Source organism: Schistocerca cancellata, chromosome 2 (assembly GCF_023864275.1).
Source record: "Schistocerca cancellata isolate TAMUIC-IGC-003103 chromosome 2, iqSchCanc2.1, whole genome shotgun sequence".
NCBI classification, from domain to species: Eukaryota; Metazoa; Arthropoda; class Insecta; order Orthoptera; family Acrididae; genus Schistocerca; species Schistocerca cancellata.
This window is the reverse complement of record NC_064627.1, coordinates 72,137,262-72,164,369: the sequence shown is the minus strand read 5'-3', so window position 1 is coordinate 72,164,369 and position 27,108 is coordinate 72,137,262. Positions and strand designations below refer to the sequence as shown.

The window sequence follows — 27,108 nt, the reverse complement described above, 5'->3', positions numbered from 1 at the left end:
TTAATCGTTTTGCAAATCTTCCTCTAATACCAGATAAGGAGGCAATGAAGAAAGGAAGAGGATTTTCAGAAGAAATTTGTAGTGCAGATGACATAACACTGGTAAAATGGGTTGACGACAAAACAGTTGTTCTAGGCTCTAATTTTATTCGAAAAGGAGAAATTGACAAAGAAAGTAAATATGTTACTATCGATCAACCAGAGATGTAAAATGCTACAACCATGGCATGGGCGGAGTTGATCTTTTTGATCAATTGAGATCATGCTACAGAATTTTTATAAAGTGAAAGAAATGGACACTCAGAGCCATTTTCCATGCTGTAGATTTTGCTGTAGTACAGAGCTGGCTCGAATACAGGAAAAATGCCAGTGCAGTTGGTCTACCAACGAAGAAAATAATGGATCTCCTACACTTCCGTAGAAGCTGGCAGATGTTCTAGTGTTAAGTGGGATGGATACCTTGAGTAGAAAACGAGGCCGACCATCTGCCACACCTCCAGATACACCTGTTCAAAGACGACGAGGAGAAACTAGGCCTCCTGAAGATATTCAGTATGATAGAACACAACACTTGCCTCTTCATGAAAGTGGACCACTGCCTACCAGGTGCAAATTTCTGGGATGCAAGGGACGTTCACAAATAAAATGTGAAAAATGTAACGTACATCTTTGTTTGTCAAAGGAAAAAAACTGTTTCCGTTCATTTCATGTCAATTAGAACCACACAATGAACATAATGCCTGACTTATTTCGTTTTTAATTAAAGCTATGGTGAATTTTGCATGTATTTTGTGTGTAAATGATTTCAAATTTAGGTGTAATGTTTAAATAAACTAGTTTTGTTTGCTATGATTTCAGTGTTGATTGAGACCCAGTGTACATAAATGTGTACAACATTTTTTTCGAAAATGGTAACATATCTTTTTATAAATGTTGCTTCTAAAATCATTAAAAAATCACTCAAGTCCATTACAGTATTTAAAAAATTTTCCTTCCTCCAGAAAAAATTCGGGTCTGAAAGACATTCTGATCTGTGGGACGTCAGTTTTGTTTCTCCTGATAACGACGTCCTCCTGAGTAGTCACCGCCCGGAGATCCAAATGGGGGACTATTTTACCTCCGAAATATTTTACCCAAGAGAATGCCATCATCATTTAACCATACAGTAAAGCTGCATGCGCTCAGGAAAAATTATGGCTATAGTTCCCCCGGCTTGCAGCTGTTCGCAGTACCAGCACAGCAAGGCCATTTTGGATAGTGTTACAAGGCCAGATCAGTCGATCATCAAGACTGTTGTCCCTGGAACTACTGAAAAGGCTGCTGCCCCTCTTCAGGAAACACACATTTGTCTGGCCTCTCAACAGGTACCCCACCATTGTGGTTGCACCTACGGTAAGGCTATCTGTATCGCTGAGGCACACAAGCCTCCCCACCAATGGCAAGGTCCAGGGTTCATGGGGGAAATTTATAATTATATAACACAAATTTCCGGGACCTATAACTTTCCAGTATAAATGTCGAGATTCTCGATTCCTGGAATGGATGAACTGTTAATATTCGCACCTCAGAACGCTCGGAGCGCGAGACAAACTCACACGTGACCAATTCTTTTTTATATGCGTTTTAATAATTTTAAATGTTCCCTCATTTCAGTGAACACAGCACGAGTGCTAATGACCAAACCGTCATCCGCCTTAAACATACAACATCATTATTATCATCTGTACAGCAGATATTTGCAGAACCATCTCTGCGCTAGGATATGCGTGCAACTGTCATCACATTGCTGAAGCTAGTGTTCAACAGAAGGGCTAGTTCGTTGGGTGGAATCCTGTTTGATTCGATACAAGATGTTAGGCTTTTGTATTATAGCATTTGATATAGGGCCTGATTTGTAATGTGGTTTTCTTGTTCTGCATATTTAAGCATTGCTCTAACAAACGTCTTTTCTGTTTCAGATTTGTCCAAGAATAGATTCAGCGAGCTGCCAGTGGAAGTCACCGAGTATTATTCCTTAGAAAAGCTCATTCTTTACCATAACGCTATCAAATCTATTCCGGATTCAGTTGTATATCTACAGTCGCTGTTGTACCTTGACTTGAGGTAATAACCGTATTTGTTTATGCATGATAAATGAGCAATTGTTGTTGGCTATAAAGGAGCCTTTTGTGTGTGTGTGTGTGTGTGTGTGTGTGTGTGTGTGTGTGTGTGTGTGTGTGTGTGTGTGTTATTTTCTACATGGCTTTTCGTGTGTGTGTGTGTGTGTGTGTGTGTGTGTGTGTGTGTGTGTGTGTGAATTCTACATGGCTTTTCGTTTGGTAGTATCCAGTGCATAGGTCAAAATACACGTCGAATACGTTTTGAAAGATGAAAACACAACAGCTGGCTGAGAGGGGTTTTCTGTAATGTAATGTCATTTAGAACAGGGTACATTGTTGTTGTTTAATACTTCACAGTATGCACTCTGGCTGCCCTGAAATTAATGTTCATTTCTTGGTCAAATAAACAAACATATCAACAAAAGCAAAACGAGGATAATGGAATGTAGTCTAATTAAGTCGGGTGATGCTGAGGGAATTAGATTAGGAAATGAGACACTTGAAGTAGTAAAGGAGATTTGCTATTTGGCGAGCAAAATAACTGATGATGGTCGAAGTAGAGAGGATATAAAATGTAGACTGGCAATGGCAAGGAAAGCGTTTCTGAAGAAGAAAAATTTGTTAACATCGAGTATGGATTTAAGTATCAGGAAGTCATTTCTGAAAGTATTTGTATGGAGTGTAGCCATATATGGAAGTGAAACATGGACGGTAAATAGTTTGGACAAGAAGAGAATAGAAGCTTTCGAAATGTGGTGCTACAGAAGAATGCTGAAGATTAGATGGGTAGATCACATAACTAATGAGGAAGTATTGAATAGGATTGGGGAGAAGAGAAGTTTGTGGCACACCTTGACCAGAAGAAGGGATCGGTTGGTAGGATATGTTCTGAGGCATCAAGGGATCACCAATTTAGTATTGGAGGGCAGCGTGGAGGGTAAAAATCGTAGGGGGAGACCAAGAGATGAATACACTAAGCAGTTTCAGAAGGATGTAGGTTGCAGTAGGTACTGGGAGATGAAGAAGCTTGCACAGGATAGAGTAGCATGGAGAGCTGCATCAAACCAGTCTCAGGACTGAAGACCACAACACAACACATCCCATTGAAAAACAGTCACACTAAAAATCTCTTAAAATCACTGTCAGACTTCTTGTTGGTTTGGTCACACTTTAAGTATGGGTATTTTACACACTCCATATCATTAACGAAACGCTGTGTAGTGCATGAAGAAGGTGGCATGTTTGGGCTGTAAGATGAACGCTTGAACTGTGGAGGAAGGTGTCGAGGGTCACAGCAGTGGAATCGGGCATTTTTGCGGAGGGGGGGGATTTGCTCCTTAATTTCTCATGAAATCTGTCACCAGTTCATTCTTATTTTCCCAAAAATACTGTTACCGTAATCAGCAAACAAACATCTTCATGACGGCGACCTCCTGGGAGTGTTAAGACACGAAAGGTTTTGGGCTTGCGCCCTTCTTCAGCTGATTATACATTTAATTTCATGTTTCAACAGTCCGTTTTGAAGTTCACGGTTTAACTAAAAGGCGCATTATGTGATGCTGTCTAAGTAGACACAAGGGAAAGCATTAGAAGTGGCGAGGTGGTAGGTGTTGAAAGTATTAGTGTACATATTATACATAAATCTGGAGTACACAAATCATAATTGTACATTTGTCAGATTTTTTACAAACATATTTAGATTTTCACACAGTACCTGCATATTTGTCACTGTACCCCAGTAATTATCTGAACTACAATATTACACCATTAACACAGTAATAGCGCCTTAGACGGTTTAGCGCCTTAGACGGTTATAACTGTAAACCAGGCATATAATTTCATGTTTTCGAGCGTCCTCTGCTTTCTTTCAGGGTATTTTGATTTTTTATTTCCTTGTAAGGATCTTATACCGTAACACTCTTTGACTTGACTAAGACCTGTAACTGTCTATAAAGTGGTGTTTATGCTCTCCTTGTGGTTTCCGACAACTTTGTGTAGCTTCCATTGAAGCAGACATCGTTAAACTTTCTGCAATATAAATGTACATGTTGAAGAGAGTTGCAGTGGATCAGGAGATGAGAGAAATCCTGAGCCACCTTGTGCTAGCTTGATTTAGCCAATTAGGTAGTGAAAGTTCTTACAACCGATTGCACATACGCAAGTAGTTACAGATATTAGAGTGACAATATGGCTATATGTGCCCAGCCGAAGAGTTCCGTATGCCCATCACATAGCAACAGAGGGAGTAAGACTTGAAAGAGAAGGAATATCTTATATCAAAATATGTATAATTAATAGTTTTCTTTTAATTTATGAACCACTGAAGTTGCCTAGCATGAGTAGGCGAAACGTATGTGGCATACACAAATAAGATGGAATTCTTCTTATCAACATTATAAAACATAATTCAAGGATGAATAATTTTGGTTAGTTAACCTCTGATGTGAGTTTCAGATATTTGAACTTGGGGATCCTGAAAATGTTATGGAGGTCCCATATCAAGATAGGTATATCTACCAGTAATCTGTAAACCTCTTTTTGACTCTAACTACAATAGCTTAAATTTGTTGTGTAATCGAAAGTAATAACTTTTATTTACATGGCACTTGCTACTACTAAGTACACTGTTGCTTTGATCATCGACCCTGAAGTTGGTTTGTTGCAGCCCTTCACTCCTGCTGCTTGCTAGCTATCCTCTCCGTTTCATTACAACTGCTTCATTACACACCACAAGATCTCTCTTATATATTCATATCCATACCTCTCCCTGGGACACTCTCCCTTTACCATTCCTTCAGCCACTGTTTTCAACAACAACTATGTCATAAAATGTGTCCAACCACTCTGTCTCTTCATTTAATTTTGTACTCAGTAGATCAATATTACCTTCAACAGTCTTGAGGAGAATCATATTTCAGAAGATCCTAATTGTTTCATTTTTGTGTTCCCTGTCGATCATGTTTCACACGGATTGTGACATGTACTCGAAATATAGCTTTCTGTATCCTTTTTTGTGGTCTCATGGTTTTTGTTTTTGGACTTTGGTGGCTGTTTCTGTTTATAGAAATGTCCTGTGCCTTGTGTCATTATTGCTGCTGTCTTTGTTGCATTGTCCTTATTCACCTAGTCAACTTCAGAGACAGAAAGATTCGTTCAATTCTTCGAGTATCTCTTGTCCATGTGTAATATTTAGCCATCTGGCATGTCCACCTACTGTGCGTGCAATTACCATAGTATTGTTCTTGTTTATAAAGGCCAATGAGCTAAAACATTATGACCACTGCTCACAGCAATACTGAACGCCACCTTGTGGCATTATATAAGTGGAGCAGAGATGAATGGGCAACCATTGTAGCTTCGATGTGGGACATAGATGAGGAAATCCTTTGACGTAAGTGACATTGACAAAAGGCAGACTTTTCTGGTCCTTTGCCTGTGAACAAGCATCTCAAGATGGTGAAGGTGGTTGGCTGTCCACATGCTAGCACTGTGATGCTTTATAGACAATGGTTGGAGGATGGTGAAATTGAGTAGCTGACAAGTTGTTGATTGGACCATGAGTCTATGGAAATGTGTTGTCTAGTTGGATGCATTGCACCTCTTGCTGCAACAGGTCTTTGATTGTGTTTGGATACACAATCCAAAAGGGTGCTCAAAAGGGTGCTCAAAACATGCACCACATTGACACAGGTGGCGGGGCAGTATTACACTATGGCGAACATTTGCCTGGCCTTCCACGGGACCTGTGGTGTTATTCAAAGGATCTATGGCAGCTGCGGACCATGCGAAGAATACTGCGTACCAACTTCATCTCTTTATACTTAATGCCTTTCCTGGCAGCAACGGCATCTTCCAGCAGGATAACTGTCCACATCACAAGGCCAGAATCCCGCTACAGTGGTTTGAGGAGCAAGGTAGCTGATGCTGATGTCTAGGCCACCAGATTTGCTTGATGTGAATCTAATGCAAACATCTAGGGCTTTATCTGACACCAGTGTCGCCCTCACAAACTACTGGCCCATAATTTATGACAATTGCTTGATCTCTGTTATCTGGTGCCACGTATCTCCAAAAAACTTACCAAAGATTTGTTGAATCCATGCCACGCAGTATTGTTCTGTGTTGTGTTCCACATTTATTAAGCAGGTACTCATAATGTTCAGCTCATAAAGTGTTTACACTTTATATCTATATATGTAATTCTCTTGTATTTGCTGCTCTTGTATTTGCTATGATTCTGTTGTTCATGAGAGTTTCAGTGGAAACTTTTTTCTAGATGTCAGTTTTCTACCAGTTCAGCATGTAACCAGGATACTGATATGTCCATTATATTAATATTTGTAGTCACTGGTGTGAACTTGTGTGACTCTCTGTCATTGAACTGATGTTCATATTAATATGTTACAATTCTTTTGTATGCCGATTAGGATAATACACTAGAGGGAGCTATTTTAATGGAACTCTGGAATTGTATCTCACAATTTTGGGTTCCATAGTTGGTGTTTGTGACATATATTAGATTTCTGTGGTGCTTTTCAGTGATTTTATGTAAATGGTTTAATGGTAGCTCCATTGAGGTTATTACGAATCCATTCCAGATATTACACATTTTTGTTAGTCCCTACCAGGTTATTAATACATGGGACAAACCTGATGGTTTTGCACTCTGTAAGTGCCTCGGTATTTAAACCAAAATGGATATTTATGAACATGTTTGTATTTGAAGGATTGAAGATGATTGTAGCATGATTAGTGCCAGTATGCATATTTAGATGTGATTGAAATTAATTTTTACAGAAATATAATCATTCCAGTTTCAGGAGAAAGAAAAATATAGTGGCTCTGATGTGTCGATGGAAAAACAAAATGTAGCCTTCTGTTAACACATGTGCCATTTCAGCAAGAACCCATCTCAATTTCTGTTCTCTTTTGTGGATTTCTGCTAGACCATCGTGCTGATTTTGTGCCTATGACAGACAGTCCCCATATTGACATAGCTCTTTATTTTCCTCAATGCCTCGCTTATTTATCATTTCTTAAAAACATTCCATTCATCAATGGCCAGTACACCACTACTGAAAGTTGTACTGATAAATTGCTGAGGTTGCCATTGGCCAGAGACAAAAGTGTATTGGCATCTCAAGTCTTCTGAGCCATACTCACTCATAATTAGGAAGCCAAGGGGTCAAGGAAACTTTTACGGGTAGCAGACTTTATGGTGTTTTGAATGAGTGTAATCTGCTAGAAGATTGGTGGTTACCCTATGACAGCTGGAACATTCCTGTTGCAGCCGCAACCAGTTGAGCGTGCTACCGAGCTCACTGTGCCAGCTGCCGCTGGAGGTGCTGCTGGTGGCAAATAACAAGCTGGTGTCTCTGCCTGAGGAGCTGGGTCGCATGAAGACACTGGCTGCGCTTGATGTCAGCTGCAATGAAATTTCGCACCTGCCCCAACAGATTGGGGAGCTGCCCGCACTGCGTTCCCTCAACTTGCGCCGCAACAAGCTAGTCGACCTGCCACTCAGTAAGCACTCTACTCCATATACGGCATAGCATCAACTGGGTTAATTAATGCAAGCCTAATTATAGTGTGACATATTTTGGCTCCGTAGTCTAGCACCCATTCGTAATATCTTGCTTTCTCAAAGATTTTCATGGTGTGAGTTCTACCTTGACACTATGATATAAAGCGTTGCCCATAATTATAATGCTGGAGGGATCCTGTTGTGGTAGAACATAACTGAAATGTTTCTTAAATGCTTCACTGTTTGTATCTTCTTGTGAATCTCTAGTATTTATTAATTTTAATTTAATGCCAAAATTAAATAAGAATCCTCTAAAAAAACTTCTGTTGCTAACTGTATGTGCAGTAAATAATGTCCCATTTCCACATGCCATGCATCAATCCAACACTCTTTAATTGGTAGTCAGGTGCAGTGTGCCCACACCAGATGTAATGGCACTGGAAGTATGTTCTACTTACAGTATATATTAGTTATGTCTTGTTTCTCTAGCATGAATGACCCAGTGAGGCATATTAGAACATTAGAAGCATTCATAGTGATTAAATGTTTAACCTATGTTTTATATCTCATGGGATAGTTACTCTCTTTGTCCTCCCTTCAGACATGATCATGTGGTCTTGTCATTCATATGCGCTGTGTAAAGGTGTGAGGTTGCTTCATGTTCTATAGTGAAACACTGGTGCAGATAATTGTTATAAGGCATGAACGAACAGATTATGCTTGATGTCTTCAACAAGTTTTTATAAAAAAGATCTATTGCTTCTGATAAGGCACATAGCACCCAAGTTCAGCAGAATTTTTGCTTCAAGTTTATTAGGTGTGTGAAACTGTCTACACTCGGCAAGATGAGAAGATTACAATTATACACTCCTGGAAATTGAAATAAGAACACCGTGAATTCATTGTCCCAGGAAGGGGAACTTTATTGACACATTCCTGGGGTCAGATACATCATATGATCACACTGACAGAACCACAGGCACATAGACACAGGCAACAGAGCATGCACAATGTCGGCACTAGTACAGTGTATATCCACCTTTCGCAGCAATGCAGGCTGCTATTCTCCCATGGAGACGATCGTAGAGATGCTGGATGTAGTCCTGTGGAACGGCTTGCCATGCCATTTCCACCTGGCGCCTCAGTTGGACCAGCGTTCGTGCTGGACGTGCAGACCGCGTGAGACGACGCTTCATCCAGTCCCAAACATGCTCAATGGGGGACAGATCCGGAGATCTTGCTGGCCAGGGTAGTTGACTTACACCTTCTAGAGCACGTTGGGTGGCACGGGATACATGCGGACGTGCATTGTCCTGTTGGAACAGCAAGTTCCCTTGCCGGTCTAGGAATGGTAGAACGATGGGTTCGATGACGGTTTGGATGTACCGTGCACTATTCAGTGTCCCCTCGACGATCACCAGTGGTGTACGGCCAGTGTAGGAGATGCTCCCCACACCATGATGCCGGGTGTTGGCCCTGTGTGCCTCGGTCGTATGCAGTCCTGATTGTGGCGCTCACCTGCACGGCGCCAAACACGCATATGACCATCATTGGCACCAAGGCAGAAGCGACTCTCATCGCTGAAGACGACACATCTCCATTCGTCCCTCCATTCACGCCTGTCACGACACCACTGGAGGCGGGCTGCACGATGTTGGGGCGTGAGCGGAAGACGGCCTAACGGTGTGCGGGACCGTAGCCCAGCTTCATGGAGACGGTTGCGAATGGTCCTCGCCGATACCCCAGGAGCAACAGTGTCCCTAATTTGCTGGGAAGTGGCGGTGAGGTCCCCTACGGCACTGCGTAGGATCCTACGGTCTTGGCGTGCATCCGTGCGTCGCTGCGGTCCGGTCCCAGGTCGACGGGCACGTGCACCTTCCGCCGACCACTAGCGACAACATCGATGTACTGTGGAGACCTCACGCCCCACGTGTTGAGCAATTCGGCGGTACGTCCACCCGGCCTCCCGCATGCCCACTATACGCCCTCGCTCAAAGTCCGTCAACTGCACATACGGTTCACGTCCACGCTGTCGCGGCATGCTACCAGTGTTAAAGACTGCTATGGAGCTCCGTATGCCACGGCAAACTGGCTGACACTGACGACGGCGGTGCACAAATGCGGCACAGCTAGCGCCATTCGACGGTCAACACCGCTGTTCCTGGTGTGTCCGCTGTGCCGTGCGTGTGATCATTGCTTGTACAGCCCTCTCGCAGTGTCCGGATCAAGTATGGTGGGTCTGACACACCGGTGTCAATGTGTTCTTTTTTCCATTTCCAGGAGTGTATGTGTTAGGAAAGTCTGACGTTACTATAAATAGTGTTGTACTCTTGAAGCTACATGCATTTTTCTTCTGATATGAAGGTACTTCGAGTGGTAAATCTTGATGATGACTTGCCTACTTTTAAAATAATTTGTTAGTAAAAATTATTGAAAGACAATTCTTTTCAATATGAAAATAGAAAACTAAATAATGTTACAACAGATGATGGAGACAGACGAAAACTTCCTTCGACAGTTAGATGAGATGTGAACATTTGCTTAACATGAATTACATGGTAAATTTTAAAGCTTTTACATTCCATTTTGTTTAATTATTGCAATCAAGGACAATGAAGCACTTTACAGTATGGCTCCTCCTCTTCCTTACAGTTGTTGGTCATAAGCTAATACATCAGCTAATTCATTGCAACAAACTGCACTACAGAGTTCTGTGTGAAGATTATACTGTGTTGACAGCATGTCATTAACTAAACATGAAAACAGAAAGACACACGCTGAAATCACGCTAATGTAACCACATTGAAATGTAATATAAGTGTTTACCAGACATCAGTATGCCACAAAAGGCAGGTGTGCTTGCACCAGTATTTGTAACACTGGACACTCTGCAAATTTGCTTTGACATCATCCCTTACTTTTTAAAATTTTGACAAACATGGTAGTTTGACCATGTGCATCAAAGAACATCAGAAATTCCAGGAAAGAAAACACAGTGAACCCGAAACCAGTTATCAGCCCTGTGGAGGTGTGTGGGGGTTGACAGTTGAGGTGTGCCACTTTCATGTGGGTCAGGACCCACTTGTGCCCCTCTCCCCCTCCCCACACCCCCACCCCTCTCTCCTGCAAAACCAATTTATTAAAATTATTTATATTTTCACAAATATAAATTTCCAAATATTTGAACTAATTTTTGAGGTTAAGGTCCCATAAAGGCTCTCAAAAGTGCCAAAGAATTCCAGAAAATTGCAAGCTATGTATTCTTTGGTTGATTGCCTGAGGCAGATGAGCATGTCACCTGGCTACCAACTGAAAACTTTCTCTTCAGCTGAAGGCAGCAGAGTAGAGGCTGACAGAACCTGATATTGAACACAAATCTGATGTGGTTCAGGAGTCCACAGAGAAAACCCACAAACTGCAGAAAGTGAAAAATCGTCCATCAATAGAAAGATAACAGAAAGATTGCCATTACATGAATGTAGGTGGAAATGCAATTCCTTTGATGTTAGCACACCAGAACTGAACCGTTCTGCATCTGCCTGAGATATGCTGTTATTTTTTATTTTGTCACTACATAATATTCATTTCAGAACACTCAATATTTATTCTACATTTTAAAACTAGTTGCCCCTCTAATAGAACAGTTAGTATGTAGAACTATGGTTGAAGGACTAATGGAGTATGTAAAGGTGATCCAATAAGATAAATTACTTTAAAATATACATTTTATTTTAATGAATTATAATCTATAATGTAATAGTGTCAATTAATGAGTCTTATTCATTCTTGAAAAAAACTGAATCATCTTTTGTCTCATTGTAACAAGTTTGCAGGTAAATTTCATTTCATTATGCTTCATGGACTTTTAATGTGGAAAAATAAGCACAGTTTATTCTTATAATATAGCACAGAATTAAAATAAAGATCAGAAAACATTGATTAATGTGCCTTCTTGTATGTGTCTCACATCTGTCACATGTCTCATTTCCTTTGATACATGCTCTTCAACTAATCAACCACAATGTTAGAAATAAAAGTGATTTTGCTCCTTTGCTAACAACTTAATCTCTTCTGCTTTGTTTCTCTCATGTCTGTGTCACTAGTGATCTAACATTGTATTAAATGTTGCTGTTGTTGGTGTTGAAAAGAGCAGTTTTCAGGAAGGAATCTTGCTTTAATTTAGTATTTTTATAGAGAGCAATTTCTCCATTTTCTTCCTCTTCTAATGAGGCCAGTTGCCTGAAATGCTCCCATCTACATCTACATCTACATGACTACTCTGCAATTCACATTTAAGTGCTTGGCAGAGGGTTCGCCGAACCACAATCATACTATCTCTCTACCATTCCACTACCGAACAGCGCACGGGAAAAATGAGCACCTAAACCTTTCTGTTAGAGCTCTGATTTCTCTTATTTTATTTTGATGATCATTCCTACCTATGTAGGTTGGGCTCAACAAAATATTTTCACATTCAGAAGAGAAAGTTGGTGACTGAAATTTCGTAAATAGATCTCGCTGCGACGAAAAACGTCTTTGCTGTAAAGACTTCCATCCCAATTCGCGTATCATATCTGCAACACTCTCTCCCCTACTACGTGATAATACAAAACGAGCTGCCCTTTTTTGCACCCTTTCGATGTCCTCCGTCAATCCCACCTGGTAAGGATCCCACACCGTGCAGCAATATTCTAACAGAGGACGAACGAGTGTAGTGTAAGCTGTCTCTTTAGTAGACTTGTTGCATCTTCTAAGTGTCCTGCCAATAAAACGCAACCTTTGGCTTGCCTTCCCCACAATATTATGTATGTGGTCTTTCCAACTGAAGTTGTTCGTAATTTTAACACCCAGGTACTTAGTTGAATTGGCAGCCTTGAGAATTGTACTATTTATCAAGTAATCAAATTCCAACGGATTTCTTTTGGAACTCATGTCGATCACCTCACACTTTTCGTTATTTAGCGTCAACTGCCACCTGCCACACCATACAGCAATATTTCCTAAATCGCTTTGCAACTGATACTGGTCTTCGGATGACCTTACTAGACGGTAAATTACAGCATCATCTGCAAACAACCTAAGACAACTGCTCAGATTGTCACCCAGGTCATTTATATAGATCAGGAACAGCAGAGGTCCCAGGACGCTTCCCTGGGGAACACCTGATATCACTTCAGTTTTACTCGATGATTTGCCGTCTATTACTTCAAACTGAGACCTTCCTGACAGGAAATCACGAATCCAGTCGCACAACTGAGACAATACCCCATAGGCCCGCAGCTTGATTAGAAGTCGCTTGTGAGGAACGGTGTCAAAAGCTTTCCGGGAATCTAGAAATACGGAATCAACTTGAGATCCCCTGTCGATAGCGGCCATTACTTCGTGCGAATAAAGAGCTAGCTGCGTTGCACAAGAACGATGTTTTCTGAAACCATGCTGATTACGTATCAATAGATCGTTCCCTTCGAGGTGATTTATAATGTTTGAATACAGTATATGCTCCAAAACCCTACTGCAAACCGACGTCAATGATATAGGTCTGTAGTTCGATGGATTACTCCTACTACCCTTCTTAAACACTGGTGCGACCTGCGCAATTTTCCAATCTGTAGGTACAGATCTTGACCACTTCATACTGAATCAGCACTAAAACAATCACACATGAAGCTTATATCTCCAAACATAACCAAAATGGACACAGTAAGACTATGGTATACTGCCATAATCCAGTGATGGGCAGCAGTTGATCAGGTACAATGCTCCCTTAATCTATACCAGATGCGCATTGGCTATGCAGCAGCACATAGAAACAATGTTCCAAACATTGTTGTGTCACATTGACTCTGTTCATATTCCTAAATGACAACTAGACTGACTAATACTGTGTTGCCTTTGAAGTGGAGTGCCTGCCACATTTGAATGATGGTTGGGTTGATCTGTCTTTATTGTTTACCTGGGAACCTGTTACAATAACTAAATATGAATGGGAATTTGATGTAGGTCCTCATGTCCTCCTGTTTGCTTTCTGTGCCCATTTCCCCCTCCTCCCCCTCCCCTTCCCCCTCTTCTTGTCCATTGCATTCCCCTGACCCATCCATCTTCTCTTCTCCCTCCTGCCCTCTCTCTCTGACCTTGGCCTTGATAATTGTTTTTGCAAACGAAACCTGGATTGGGGATTGAAGTTGCTTAAAATGAATGGGTAATTGGTTGGGATCGTAGGTATGCAGGGAATTAGAGAGACCTCCCCAGCTGCTGGATCTTTAAGGAAAGTAGCCTCAATGATAGTATTTCACATGGCAAATGGGTAGGATTACAGAGTTTCAGATGATTCATTTTCCATAGTAATATTCTAATCGTAAGCCATTAAGACATAAATACAACTTTCCTATTTCCTGTTAAAACTGACTGTAGCAAAGAAAGAAAAAAAAAAGCACATTATGCTGATGGAGGAGTGATCAGTATTCAGGGATGTGGCAGGAATGATGATTCAAAGCAAAAAATTCAAGTAAACACGGGCTTTAAAATGCGTAACTCAAGAACTATGAGCACTTCTTCAGTAAAAGAGCAAAGACAAAAAATTGCATTATTGTATGCCCTTTATTGCCCATATTTGAGTCATTTTTGCTTTGAATGATTGTTCCTGTTGTATCACTGAATAGCGACCATTCCTCCTGGGACACTCTGGATAAGTAGAAATAATATTTGTTAGGAAAACCATATTTGTCTAATTGTTTAAATGCCCTGATGTAATAAATCAATTGAAAACTTTTTGAGATTTTTGGTAACAATGTTCAACATTGTCTTATCTTTACATAGTAGCATAGATAAGGAACCAGCAGATGGTAGAAAGTAATTTTAAAAACAACTTAATTTCTACTGTTACTGTGCAGAATTGCTTACAAAATGAATAATAACTTTTGTTTCTACAATGTGAAAACTAGTTGTTCAATTTATTTATAGTATGTGCGTTCTGAAAACTTGCAAATTTGTGATTACCTCATATTCATGTATTTGTTGCAGTTGCTAAGCAGAAAATTCATTTGTCATATTTAATTTTAGCCAGTAGTTGTTTCAGCATTAACATTTTGTGCTCTATAATTTAGTTCAGTAATTGCTTTCTTCTATGCATAATTTTGTTATCACTGATATCTCAATAAGTACTGTAAAGTGAATAGTCATTTAAATCATGTTTTTTGGAGGTCAGCACATAAAATATATATGATTTATTCTAGGTTTGACAAATCTCAATCTGGAACGATTAAATTTAAGCGAAAACAGAATCTCAACATTACCAGCAGAGCTTCGCTTCATGACAACATTAGTTGAATTGATTCTTACCCATAACCCTTTGATTTCACCACCTGCATATGTAAGTTTCCATAAATTCCTTTTTACATATATTTAAAGTTATATAATTCATTTTCTTGTCAAAAAGGAACTATGCAATAGAAGATAAGTGTATAAATACATTAGATTAAATTAATGAAAGCAATTTGTTTGAGTGAGAACACATAATGGGAAGGATAAATCAGAAGAAACACATAAAATGAGACCATTGTTTATGTTAAACATTAAGCTCTTCATCGTGTAATTGAATACACATAAAAATTGAACAGTTAGAGCTTGGTGGCCTACTGATTCAGTTTCCACAATGATTTATTTTAATTCCTAATAGCCACTTTAGATAAATATGTAATAATACAATAACTGTTTCTCAAATCAAGGATGCTGAATAGTGAGCTCAGTGTTCATAAGGCTTGTTTCGAGTTACTTTACCTCCACAAATATTTAATTTTATTGGAAGCTGTGTTGTTTACAAACATAACACAGGAAGAAAAGTAAAAACAAGTGCTCTTTTCATAAGTTGCCATACCTTCAGCTTATTAGCTGCCATGCCATGTATTGAAAACTGCTCCATATGATGTGAAAAAACTACCATCAAGCTTATAATTAGATTCTGAAATGCAAAGTATGAGAAGCAAATAAAAATTTGAATTATATGGTGTAATACTCTAAGGCTGCTAATGTATCTACATCAAGAAAACTTGCGAAGTTCTACTTCAATATATCTACAGGTACATTTGCAATAAAGAAAAATGTGAACTGTTTTCATCTGCTCTTCCAGAGTAATATTTCTGGGTGCATATTCAATTTGTTTCCATTATGGTTTGCCACTTTTTTAGCTCTTCAACTCATAATGTAATTGAATGCACGCATAAATTGAACAGATAGAGGTTAGTAGCTTACTGATTCATTTTTCACAAGGATTTACTTTAATCTATAGTAGTTACTTGAGATGAATATGTAATAATAAGGTAACTGTTTCTGAAATCAAGAATGATGAATCGTGAGCTCGGGGTGTGTTTAATCATACTTGTTTTGCAGCAGGAACCATTTTGTTTTTGCTAATATTTTAATAAACTGCATGCTATTTGGAAGAGTAGGCAGTCAAACATATTTTAACATTTCCTTATTTTTTTTAAACCAATTCATTCATTATCTTCAGCTATTATGAAATGTTTCCAGTTACTTTATTAACGTATCACATTACATATTCATTAACAGATTAAATCCTGTTATATGTTTACATAATTTGAAAAGTGAAATTTTATAATTATCTAAATATTTTTCAGTTGTGTACGAGGGGCCGTGTACATGTATTTAAGTACCTAGAGAATCAAGCGTACAAAGGTGATAAGAGAAAGGGCCTGCTGACTGACGATATCAGGAAGTTGCAGCAAAAAGTTGGCTACTTGTCAGATTCTCGCCTATCAAATGGATTTTCTGATTTAAGGCAACGCCGTTATAATGTAGATAGTGGCTACAGCACAAGTGATGGAGGATCTGATAAACGATGGTCCCAGGAAATAGTGAGTAATGTTAAAATGTTGATCTTTCTTTTAGGATGAAAACCTTAAAATTACTAATCATTTTTATCTTAAGGAGTTAAAATTGCTTATACATTAGTTACTTTGATTTGATCAATTTTTGTTTCAGATTGTTGAGGAGGAGTGTGATAAAAGTAAAGGCCTGTGGTCTCGCGCAGATAGTCTTCCAATACCTGTAAAACGCCGTGATACCAATGGTAGCTGTAGTGGTACATCCACGCCTTCTACCATCAGCCCAGGTGATAACATCAATCTTGAGGAGGAATTCAGCAAGGTTAGTGTTAATGAGGAGCTTCTCACTTGACTTAATGTCCATTTATTAAGTTGTTATAAATATAGTAGTAATTCTCAGAGCAAAAACACACAAGTTGTACTCGTCTTATCATGGCATTAAATGAGGACTAGATAATTATTTTGCCTACGAAAATGAGAGAGACAGGTGAGAAATGCAATGTTTTAAAATGAAGAAACAATTGTTTTTCTGCTGAAAATGTATTCTTTATCCTGGAAACAAAAAAGGCAAATTGAAATGGTATCCACAAAATAATTTTTCATAATTTTAGGGTAACATGAACTGATTATATGATACAAAAAGAAAATGTAAGAGAAACTAGAGAAATGCTTGCAGAGGACTAATTTGAATTAAGAATTTTAATAATAACTTAAGATTTTTTGCAGATCATGCAACTGTCTTTAAAGAAGTACCTCTGCCCAAGCATTCAATCAGATCTTGGTAAGATTTCAAAGTGACTGACAAATTTCTTTAGATGTTCACAAATGTAAAATTGTGCATTTCTTTTAATAAAAAGAATGTAGTATCCTATGACTGCAATGTCAGTCAGTTGCAACTGCAATTGGTCAGTTTCTATAGATATCTAGGGGTAATAAGAATTTGTAGGAATATTAAATGGAGTGATCACATAGGCTCGGTTGAAGTAGGTAGTAGACTTCATTTCATTGGTAAGATACAGTGAAAAATCAATCAACTTATGGAGAAGGTGTGACTCATCCTAGAATATTGCTGAAGTGTATGAGACCCATGCCTTATAGTACTAAAACAGGATGTGCAATGAATACAAAGAAGGGGAACACCAATGGTCACAAGTTTGGTTGACCCATTGGCGAGTGCTGCATATATTCTAGAAAAGTGGAACTTATAGATACTTGAAGATACGCAAAAACTGTCCAGTGGAAAGCTTCTTACAAAGTTTTAAGAACCAGTATTAAGTGATGAATCTAGGAACACACTGTGAACTTCTACACATCAAACCATAGGAGCGATGGAAACGAGATTAAACCGATTCAACATGCACAGCACCATTTAAGCAATTATTCTTCTTGCACTCCATATGTAAATGGAATGGTAAGAAGCCTTAATATGTGGCACAATGCAAAATACTCCCTGTCATGCTCTAAACAATGGGTTTAAATTGTAGATGTGGATGTAAATATGTAGAAAGTGAGGTAACTTGTGTACTGTTACAGAACTGGTGGATTTCCTTGATTACTGTCTGGCCGGCCTGTGTGCTTCTTCTAATTAGAGTTTTGATTTGTAATTGTGTTTGTTGTGTTTGAAGAAACGATCAATCTATCTATATTAATTTGCAATGTTTGATTTAAAATAGCACAGCATGGCAGCACCATGAAGTCCCTTGCTTTCAGTGCTTTTGTGTCACCAGCTATAAAACCTGCAAATATTCTGGCCACTGTGCGTAGATCCTGTAATCAACTTCTCAACTTGAAAGTGTCCAGCACCATGCAGTGTATCAGTGGTTTAAACCTTCATAGATCAGAAATTTCTCTACATTGAATGGTTACATGGGTTTCAATCTTTGTGCAAGTTTCTTACATTTTTCTGCTTTTTCCTAGCTCCAACCTTCTCTGTACCTCATTAGCATTTTCCTTTATCATTTTTGTGACATTTATAAAAAAAATTTCTGTTGTAAATCTTAATTTTCACACGTTTGATACTACAAAATAGCGCAGTTGGAGAATATGAGTGAAGTGCTGGTAGACCAAAGCTATGAAACATGTCTGGCCAGCTCATTATCAGTTAGTAAGAGCATTACTTGCAAAAGGCAAGAGTCTGGCAAGAGTCCAGAGCCAGCATACGGTCTTGATCTGTGTTGAAGTTTTTTTAGTGATTTTTTTTTAAATTTTTGGTACACCACCAATAATATGGAAAAACCATCTATTTTTTAAAATTATTCATGTGAAAGTGCTGTGAAAACAATATCCGTAACCCAATAACTGCCTTTTTTTCACAGAATGTTTCTGTCTGTGATGAATTAGAAAGGAGAAAGACAGACAAAGTTCAGAGTGATAAAGAAGAGGGCAAAAATCTTGCTAAAGATGATGTAAAACCAATGACTGGGAGGTAAGAATTTTCAGCAGTGCATGAATGAGCAGCTGGCAGCATGGAAGTATGGTGGTGGTCTCAATGTAGTAGTTGCTGCAGTTCCATTTCCTGCAGTTGGAATATTCAACAATTTAATCATGTTGTGCACGTAGTTTGCTTCTTGTATCACACTGTTTGTTGTTACGCATGCATTACTACATATTTCTGTATCTATTTATGTTTTAATAATACATTTCATATAATAATTTGTAAGATGTCTGTTTATTGCTACTGTAAAATGTTCCTTCATTCCTTTCTGTCCTTTATACTTTTTATTGACATACTGAAAGTTACTACTACTGTGTTGACACTTACATCCATTAGTTCATTGTCATACCTGTACTGACATAGAGCAGATTTAGAGCACACTGCTAACTTTTAATTTAATACACAGTGATCTATTATCTGTTCTGTTTTCTTACTATTAAACAGAGTGACATTCAAAGCTTGGAAAATGTTCAGCCTACACAGAAACTTAGTACATTTTTCTTTAATGTTTTCTGGCATTGTTAAGTCATTTTATTAACCTTAGATGTTTCTTAAGTAATGGCTGTTGTTGCTTTGTAAGAATTCCTTTCTTTTGACATATTGCACGTGCAGTTGTATTGTCTTCTTCCTTTTTTCCTTTTTTTTCTACTGACAGTAATTTTGATGTCTTGTTCCCATAATGTTATTTGTACGATATTGTGTTGGAAATTCAGTTTGTGATGATATGTCATGATGAGAATTGTATTATGAAGTGATGAGTCACGTTATATGATAAGATGATAATATGAACATTTAAAACATACAAGAATATTTGAGAAGACTCAGTATCTTCATGACAACATTCTGTGAGTTGCTTTTACATTGATACTTCACACACAGTATTTCTGTGTTACACAAAGACATTAATAATACAACTGTGAATTATGTTATTTTTATGCAGTGTGCAGCAAAATAATCAATCAACCTTTACATACAAAATTTTCTCATAAACACTTCATTTTTTTCAATAGCAAAGTTGGAACTAGATCTGTATGTCACATGGTATTCACTTGTTATAATTCAACAATTTAGAAGCATGTTGTTTTGGGCATTTATTTAAACTGGTGATGTATATTGTATAAATGTGATGACATTGATGTTGGAAAAAGACATTAATTATTAGAACATACTTTATATACATACTATTATTAATTTTTAAACTAGTAGTTGCAAACACTTTAACTGATATTTCAGTGATATTTTGGTGGTGGGCTTTCACTCTTTTCTATTCCCTCCACTTCACTACCTTTATGCCTATTTTTGTGTGTAACAGCTCGTTATGTAGTGAAGTATTGACTGTTTAAAATAGCTGGATAATTAGTTTAACATGATGTGGAATGTTATCTATCAACCATTAGCCTGTTGCCCTAATCACAGAAACAATACTGCAGAAAGACAGCAACATTTTCATTGACCATAAGAAAATTGGACGATCATTTCGAGTCTACTGCTTGCACCTTCTGTAGCTGTTACACAAACTTTCTGATTTCAGAATAAGTGAAAAAATTTGTGATGAACGTCAGTGAGTTAATCTCTTGTGATTGAGTGCTACTCATCTAAGATTTATAGCATTACATGTAGTGTTAAGGTCTTAACAAACTGATATGCACAATACCTCAAGATAAGTACCTCGCACGCTCCACGTCTATAGCAGTCACTAATTCAACATAACACTCTCTCATACTAACGAGTTTAGCCATGACACTCACTTGCTCTCCCAGTAGCAAAGGCCACACTAGTGATCAACATGTCACTTAAACAAAGCTGCCAAATTCACAAAAAGTAAAGCTGACTTATGTACATTGTCTATAAAGTGGGATATATTCAGTACCACAAAGAGTTACTATTGCTTTTGTTATGGCATGGCATATATGTCACTGTTTGTTTAATTCTTGTTGTCTGAGTGGCACTAGAATGCAATACATCATACAGCAGCATCGTATGTGTGGCAGCATGCAGCTTCAGAAATATATACCACGACTGTGTGTGTGTGTGTGTGTGTGTGTGTGTGTGTGTGTGTGTGTGTGTGTCAAGAAAACAAAATTTTTACATTTGCCAATGAAAACAAAAAGAGTGGATATTCTACACTATTTATTTGGCTTTTAAGAATAATAACAGTCTGCGACTTAAAAGAATATTATAGAACATCCACACCATTATTTTTCAGTGATAAATATTAAAATTTTCCATAAATCTGCCACAGAAGAATCCAAAGACAGAGATTTGTGTAGAATAATCAACTTGTAAATAAATTAGCTTCACTTGTCTATGGGCTTTGCGGGAATTGAAATAATGTAGTGAATATTTTAGGTAGAAGACATCTTAACATGAGTTTCATAGGAGCAAGATTAAACAACATTGCAGTGAGCAATTAAGTACATCAAGAATTTATCTTCTGTGTGTTTTTGAAATGCATTCCTCAATGTATGACTGTTGGGTGGGTAATAAAGCATTAGACTTCTTAATTGGAAGATAATTGTTTTTTATTATTATTATTTTGCACTGCTTGAATTCAGCTGTGGTTTACAGTGTGATGGTGAATGCATACAGTGCAACCATATGCCATTTGAAAATTACTTTGTTTTATGTTTTATTCATTTATTAACAGCTTAATACAAAAACTTAAGAAAAGTAGGTAGCACATCAAAAATGTGAGAACTATGTGGTATATTTAGATACAAATAAGGTAGTGAAGGTAAATTCTGCTGCTAAGATACTTGATGTATGGATGTGTGAATTTCAGCTTCTACAACATTTTTAGAAGTTCTTAATAAATACACTTAAAAATCAGTGTGTAAACTTTTTGTTTTTATCATTGCAATACTATTTGATCAGTCTAATGTATGAAGTTTGATTTCAGTGGCACTAACAAAACGGTGACAAATGGTCCTGCCCAGTCACCATCCACAGATGTCATTGTCAATGGTAGTGGTGCAGTTGAAGACAAGCGGCCATTGGATCACATACAGACATACAGGTCTGAATAGTGCTGAAACCTCTTATCCTCTTTCAAATGTTTTGTAATGATACTCTTTTTCATGTCACTAACTAATGTACTTCGGGTTTGTAGGACATGCAGTAGTATCCTGTTTGGAATAACTTGCAGACTGCATTTAAGAATTTGTAATTCAGTAATTTATATCAATGTGTCATCAGAAACCACATAAAAAGTTTTGCTGAGATGGTATCTTCTTTAGCATTAACGCACTTTGGATTTATATCTTATAAGTTTTATTCATATTTCTGAAATAACTTGTTTGACATTGATTTGCAGGGAATACAAGGAAGCCCTCAGGCAACAGCGAGCTCTGGATGGGCTGACTGTGTATCGACCACGTGTTCCTGGAGAAGGTGGGCTGCAGCCATTAAACAACATGAATCAGGTTGGCACACAGTTAATGTGACCTGTTGTCAGGACATTAATAGTGTCTTGAAAAAGAATAAGCAGAACAAATTCCGTAAACTGTAAAAATTTAACTTTCTCACAGAATAAAACTGTGACTGGCCTGGGGCTCAAACCTGGACAGTTGCCTTAGGTGGACACTGACCTTACCGACTTAGCTTCTTCTACATGGAGAGCTCATACAGCAACAGCACTGCTCACATAATGCATTAGCCCAGGTTTGGGTTCTGGGACAGGTGCACAGTTTTAACATTTCAAGAAGTCTCACAATAATACATACTATGCCCTTGAGTGAAAGACTCAGTAAAACAATAGCCATCATTTCATTTATTTAATTCATTTTGGTCATTATTATTAATATCATTATTATTTACAGATGATGTCTCAATAGTCAATACATCACCATTCAAAGTTAACAGAAAACCTTGGCTCAACAATACATACGTACCCCCAGTCGTGATACTGTTAGCTTGGGGGAGGCTTAAATCCTCAAACAGTCAATTGGATTATAGTTGTGTAAGTGGTGGGTGTGACGAGAGAGCCTCAAAAACAAGATTAAGTGCTTTCTCCAAAAACTACTTGGAACATATGTCATTCAGAAGTAAAGGAGACCAATCACTGAATAGCAAAAGTATTGACTCATTGAGAGGCACACACGAAAGGGAAAACTTGGTAGTTCTCTCTCTCTCTCTCTCTCTCTCTCTCTCTCTCTCTCTCTCTCTCTCTCTCTCACACACACACACACACACACACACACACACACACACACACACTCTCTCTTATCTTGACCACCCTAAATAACTGTTTGTCCAGATGCAAATTACAAAATGTTTCAAGCAAATGATCCTTAGCCAGCAGGGGGACATCAATCAGCATGATTACCTTCATTGAAGCTTTGTTTTTTTTTACAAAGATATGAACAGCAGTATGGCTTTTTTAAATGGCACCCTGTTTTATTTATTCGGTATTTCATTTCTTTTCCTAAAGACCTATTCAAAAATTTTCCACAGTGTACCATTCACTGAAAAACAATGTTATTAATTACAGAACACAACATTGACTTTGAGCCTGGGATCACAAACTCGTCCACTTGCTGGAATTGTCAGAAAACGAATGAAAACCAAGTAAAAATATTATACAAAATTGACTTTGACTCTCCTGTATCAGTGCCTAGGAGTTGAATGAAAGAATTATTTACTGCTTCCAGTGTTGCCTGCTGAAGAGAATTACAAGCAAGCATGATATGTTCCTGCGTGTCCTTTGGAGTTGGAATATCACAGTAGACGTCTTTAATGCATCACCAAAGAAAAAAGTCCAGAGGATTTAAATCGGGAGACCTAGCAGGCCAAGTAACTGTTCCTCCTTGACAATTCACCTGGTAGGATACTTTCAGTCCAGAACACGATGTGCACACAAGGCATTATGTGCTGGACATCCATCATGTTGACACCACATAAGCATTCTGGTTCTTAGCGACATTTCATCCAGAAGAGGAGGAAGAGTTTGTCTGCGGAAGTTGGCATACGCTGTGCTGTTTAGACTACAATTGATGAAATAAGGACCAATAATTGTAGTACCAAGCGTCCCATACCAGATATTAACCCTCCATTGACGCTGATGTTCCACCTGTCTAAGCCACCGTGGGTTGTTGCTGGACCAATAATGCATGTTCCTTGTATTTACCTGTTCTTTGTTTGAGAAGGAACATTCATCGATAAATAGAACATTGGAGAAGAAGTTTGGGTTGGTGAGGATTTGTTGCTGTGCCCATTGACAGAACGGTACACAATCCTGGAAATCATTCCCATGCAATTCTTGATGCAGGTGTACATAGTAAGGATGGAACCAGTGACGTGTAAGAATATGATGTATACTGGTTTTAGGAGTGCCAGTCTTGTGTTCAAGCCGTTGTGTGCTCACGTGTGGATTCATAGCAAAGGAAGCAAGAACAATAAATTTGGCAGCTTTGTCTGTGTGAATGTTATGACGATTCCATTGTCATGGGTTGAAACTTCTATTTCCTGAAGCATCGCAACAAGAAGAGAAAACATCTGTCAGGAAGTTGGGTTCTTGTGTTATGTTGATGCAGTTTGTAGGAATGACAGCCTTTACTGTATGCCTACTCTACATAACAGTATTTAAAAGGAGTAAACTATTGTACTAAATGTACCCCTACAAAAGAAAACAGTATTGCAATTACTGTCCTGCTAACTTACATTCCCCATAGATGAGTACCATTGCTACCTTCTCTTCGTTGGTGTACATTCTACTCAATGGTTGACAGAATGACGGGTTTGCATTCTACTTATGTTTACATTTGTTTTCTGTTAACATCAGCACATGGATGTGTTCCATTACCCCGAGTACCTGCACTAAGCACTGGGAGTGTCAACATCAGTATTGTGTTATTTAATTAATAACGTTGTGTTTCAGTGAACGGTACGCTGTGATACATTTTTGAATAGGTCTTTAGGAGAGGAAATGAATTATGGCAAAAATATATTAGATGTAGTGGCAACAAATAGACCTGACCTTTTTGAGTATGTCCACATTGAAACTGGTACTAACAACCATGACACAGTTATACCAACAATAATTATCAAAGTAAAAAGGGCAACTACTACAAGTAAAAAGGGTGACACATTCAGTAAACTAGAGGAAGTAATGTCAGATCACAAGGTGGATTTTGATTTATCAGATCAAACGAGGGAGAACTTTAAACATTAGCTCTGGGACATTAACATGTAGGTGAGCTGCAGATACTGTCCAGACACTTGCATTGACACGGGCATCAAAATTGACAGAAGAAAAACAAAAACGGAGGTGCTGAACTCAATTTTCAACTCCCCCAGGGGGCTCACCACTCTTTGGTGGGTTCATGCTTGGCTGCCTTGGGACCCCAGCTTTTGCAGCATTTTTTCCCTTTCGTTCTGCATGTCTGTCCTCTTGCTATTATTTTTCCCCTCCCTTGGGGAACATGTCTTGGGGTGTTACTGGAAATATTCTGCATTCTGTCGCTGATGTATGAACAGTCCCTCCTTTGTTATTCACTCCCTTTTCCTTTCTTTGTTTCTCTTCTCCTCTCATTCCTCCGCTTTGGCGTTTGAGGATCCTCTTTTTTTCATCTTCCCCTCTGTGCGCTACTGAAGGCCGGCCCACACATCTGACGCGTAACAGTTGACTGGGTAACGCATAATTCCCAGCCCCGGGTTGACAGATAGGGTTCACACGTACCCCCTGGTACAAGCCAGACCCAGGTGATTGCCTGAGCTGTAACCTTCCCAAATTGCTGACGAGTCCCTTTGTCAGGTGTTTGGGAGGTGTGACCTGAGATATGAACAATCACCTAAGGCTGATGCGCTCCCTTGTGAAGGCGGCCCCCAGTTGAAAGGAGTGTGCCCTCGGAGACGCTGACAATCAAAGGGGATTTCCTTGTGATAAGTCAATCATCGTCCCACTCAAATTCTACAAAACATAAATGTAATTAGGCTAATGATTCAAAGACCCTTCCCACTGCACCCCAGTTTGTCATGGTCTCACGTATGGAAGACGGTCAGTCCTTCACCACGGTAAATCCGTTTATTATTCAGAAGGTTGTTGATGCAATTGCTGGCCCTGTGAAATCCTGCTCTGGTTTATGGAATAAATCCTACTCTCGTTTACGGAATGGCACTTTGCTTTTGGAGAACGCTTGTGATTCTCGAGCACAACTACCACTTGCTGCCTCACTTCCCCACGGTTACCCTGTTCGTGTCAAGGTCCATAGAACTTTGGATTCTTCCTTTGGTGTAATTTACACCAGGCTACTCGACGGTCTAACCGAGGCTGAAATCTAATCTTACCTCTCTGATCAGGGTGTCATTGCTGTTCATTGTGAACTGAAAAAGGTTGATTTCTCCTTAGTGCTCAGCTGCACTCTCTTTCTCACCTTTGATAGAGAAGTGCTTCCGTCCAAGCTCATAGCAGGCTATGAAATTATCACAATCCAGCCAAACATTCTGAACCTGATGTGCCGTTACCAGTGTCATCGTTCCAACCACACTAGAACATCTTGTCGACACCCAGCCAAATGTGCCACCTGTAGTAGGGATGTGCACGAGGGCGATTGTCCAGCTACTTCTCCCCACTGTATCAACTGCAATGGCAGCCGTGCCGCCTCCTCTCGGGATTGTCCCATGTATCTTGATGAGTGGGCTGTTCAAAAGATCCAGGTAAAGGAAATGGTGTCTTACCCAGTCGCTCGCAAGTTACTGGCTAGTCCCAAAACCTGCGTTTTCTTGTCTGGTATCTATAGTTCTGTTCTTGTTACCCCTTGCTTCATGAAGGACATGGCCATGCAGCATGTGACCCCAAATTCTCCTCTGTGGTTGTGAAATTTCCCATTGTCAAGGCAGCATTGCCATCCCACTGCCCTGCTGTGCAAAAAGTCATCAAACTCCCACCTCAAGGGTTTAAGCCACCAGCTACACAAGCGGTAGGCCGGAAAGGACAGAAGGAGTACTCCCATGAAGACTTCCTCTGTCCTTCCAGCCAAACAACACCTGAGTCTTCCTTTAACTGGAAGGTCTCGAAGAAGTCCACAAAAGGCAAATGGTCTTCCCCTTCGCCAACTCAAAGGTCCTCATCGATCGTGTCACCATGTGGTACCCTAGCCTGGTCGGCCTCTGTATCCCCGGTGCAGACCACCAACAGTTTTTCAACGTTGGACTCCACTGACCGACCAACCAAAGAAGTGCGCCAATGCTTCTGTGGACCCCATGGAGCAGGATA

General features: G+C 39.1%; 1 protein-coding gene across 1 annotated transcript in view; it reads left to right on the top strand.

Moving 5' to 3' along the window:
• Positions 1-27,108, top strand: part of LOC126150897 (leucine-rich repeat and calponin homology domain-containing protein-like) — a 193,687-nt gene that overhangs the window by 103,345 nt on the left and 63,234 nt on the right. Inside the window, exons 3-10 of the mRNA XM_049915906.1 lie at positions 1,958-2,102; positions 7,389-7,621; positions 14,855-14,991; positions 16,256-16,492; positions 16,620-16,784; positions 18,778-18,887; positions 21,796-21,912; positions 22,210-22,318. Of these exons, the coding sequence (XP_049771863.1) occupies positions 1,958-2,102; positions 7,389-7,621; positions 14,855-14,991; positions 16,256-16,492; positions 16,620-16,784; positions 18,778-18,887; positions 21,796-21,912; positions 22,210-22,318 (1,253 nt within the window). The remainder of the gene's footprint in view (positions 1-1,957; positions 2,103-7,388; positions 7,622-14,854; positions 14,992-16,255; positions 16,493-16,619; positions 16,785-18,777; positions 18,888-21,795; positions 21,913-22,209; positions 22,319-27,108) is intronic.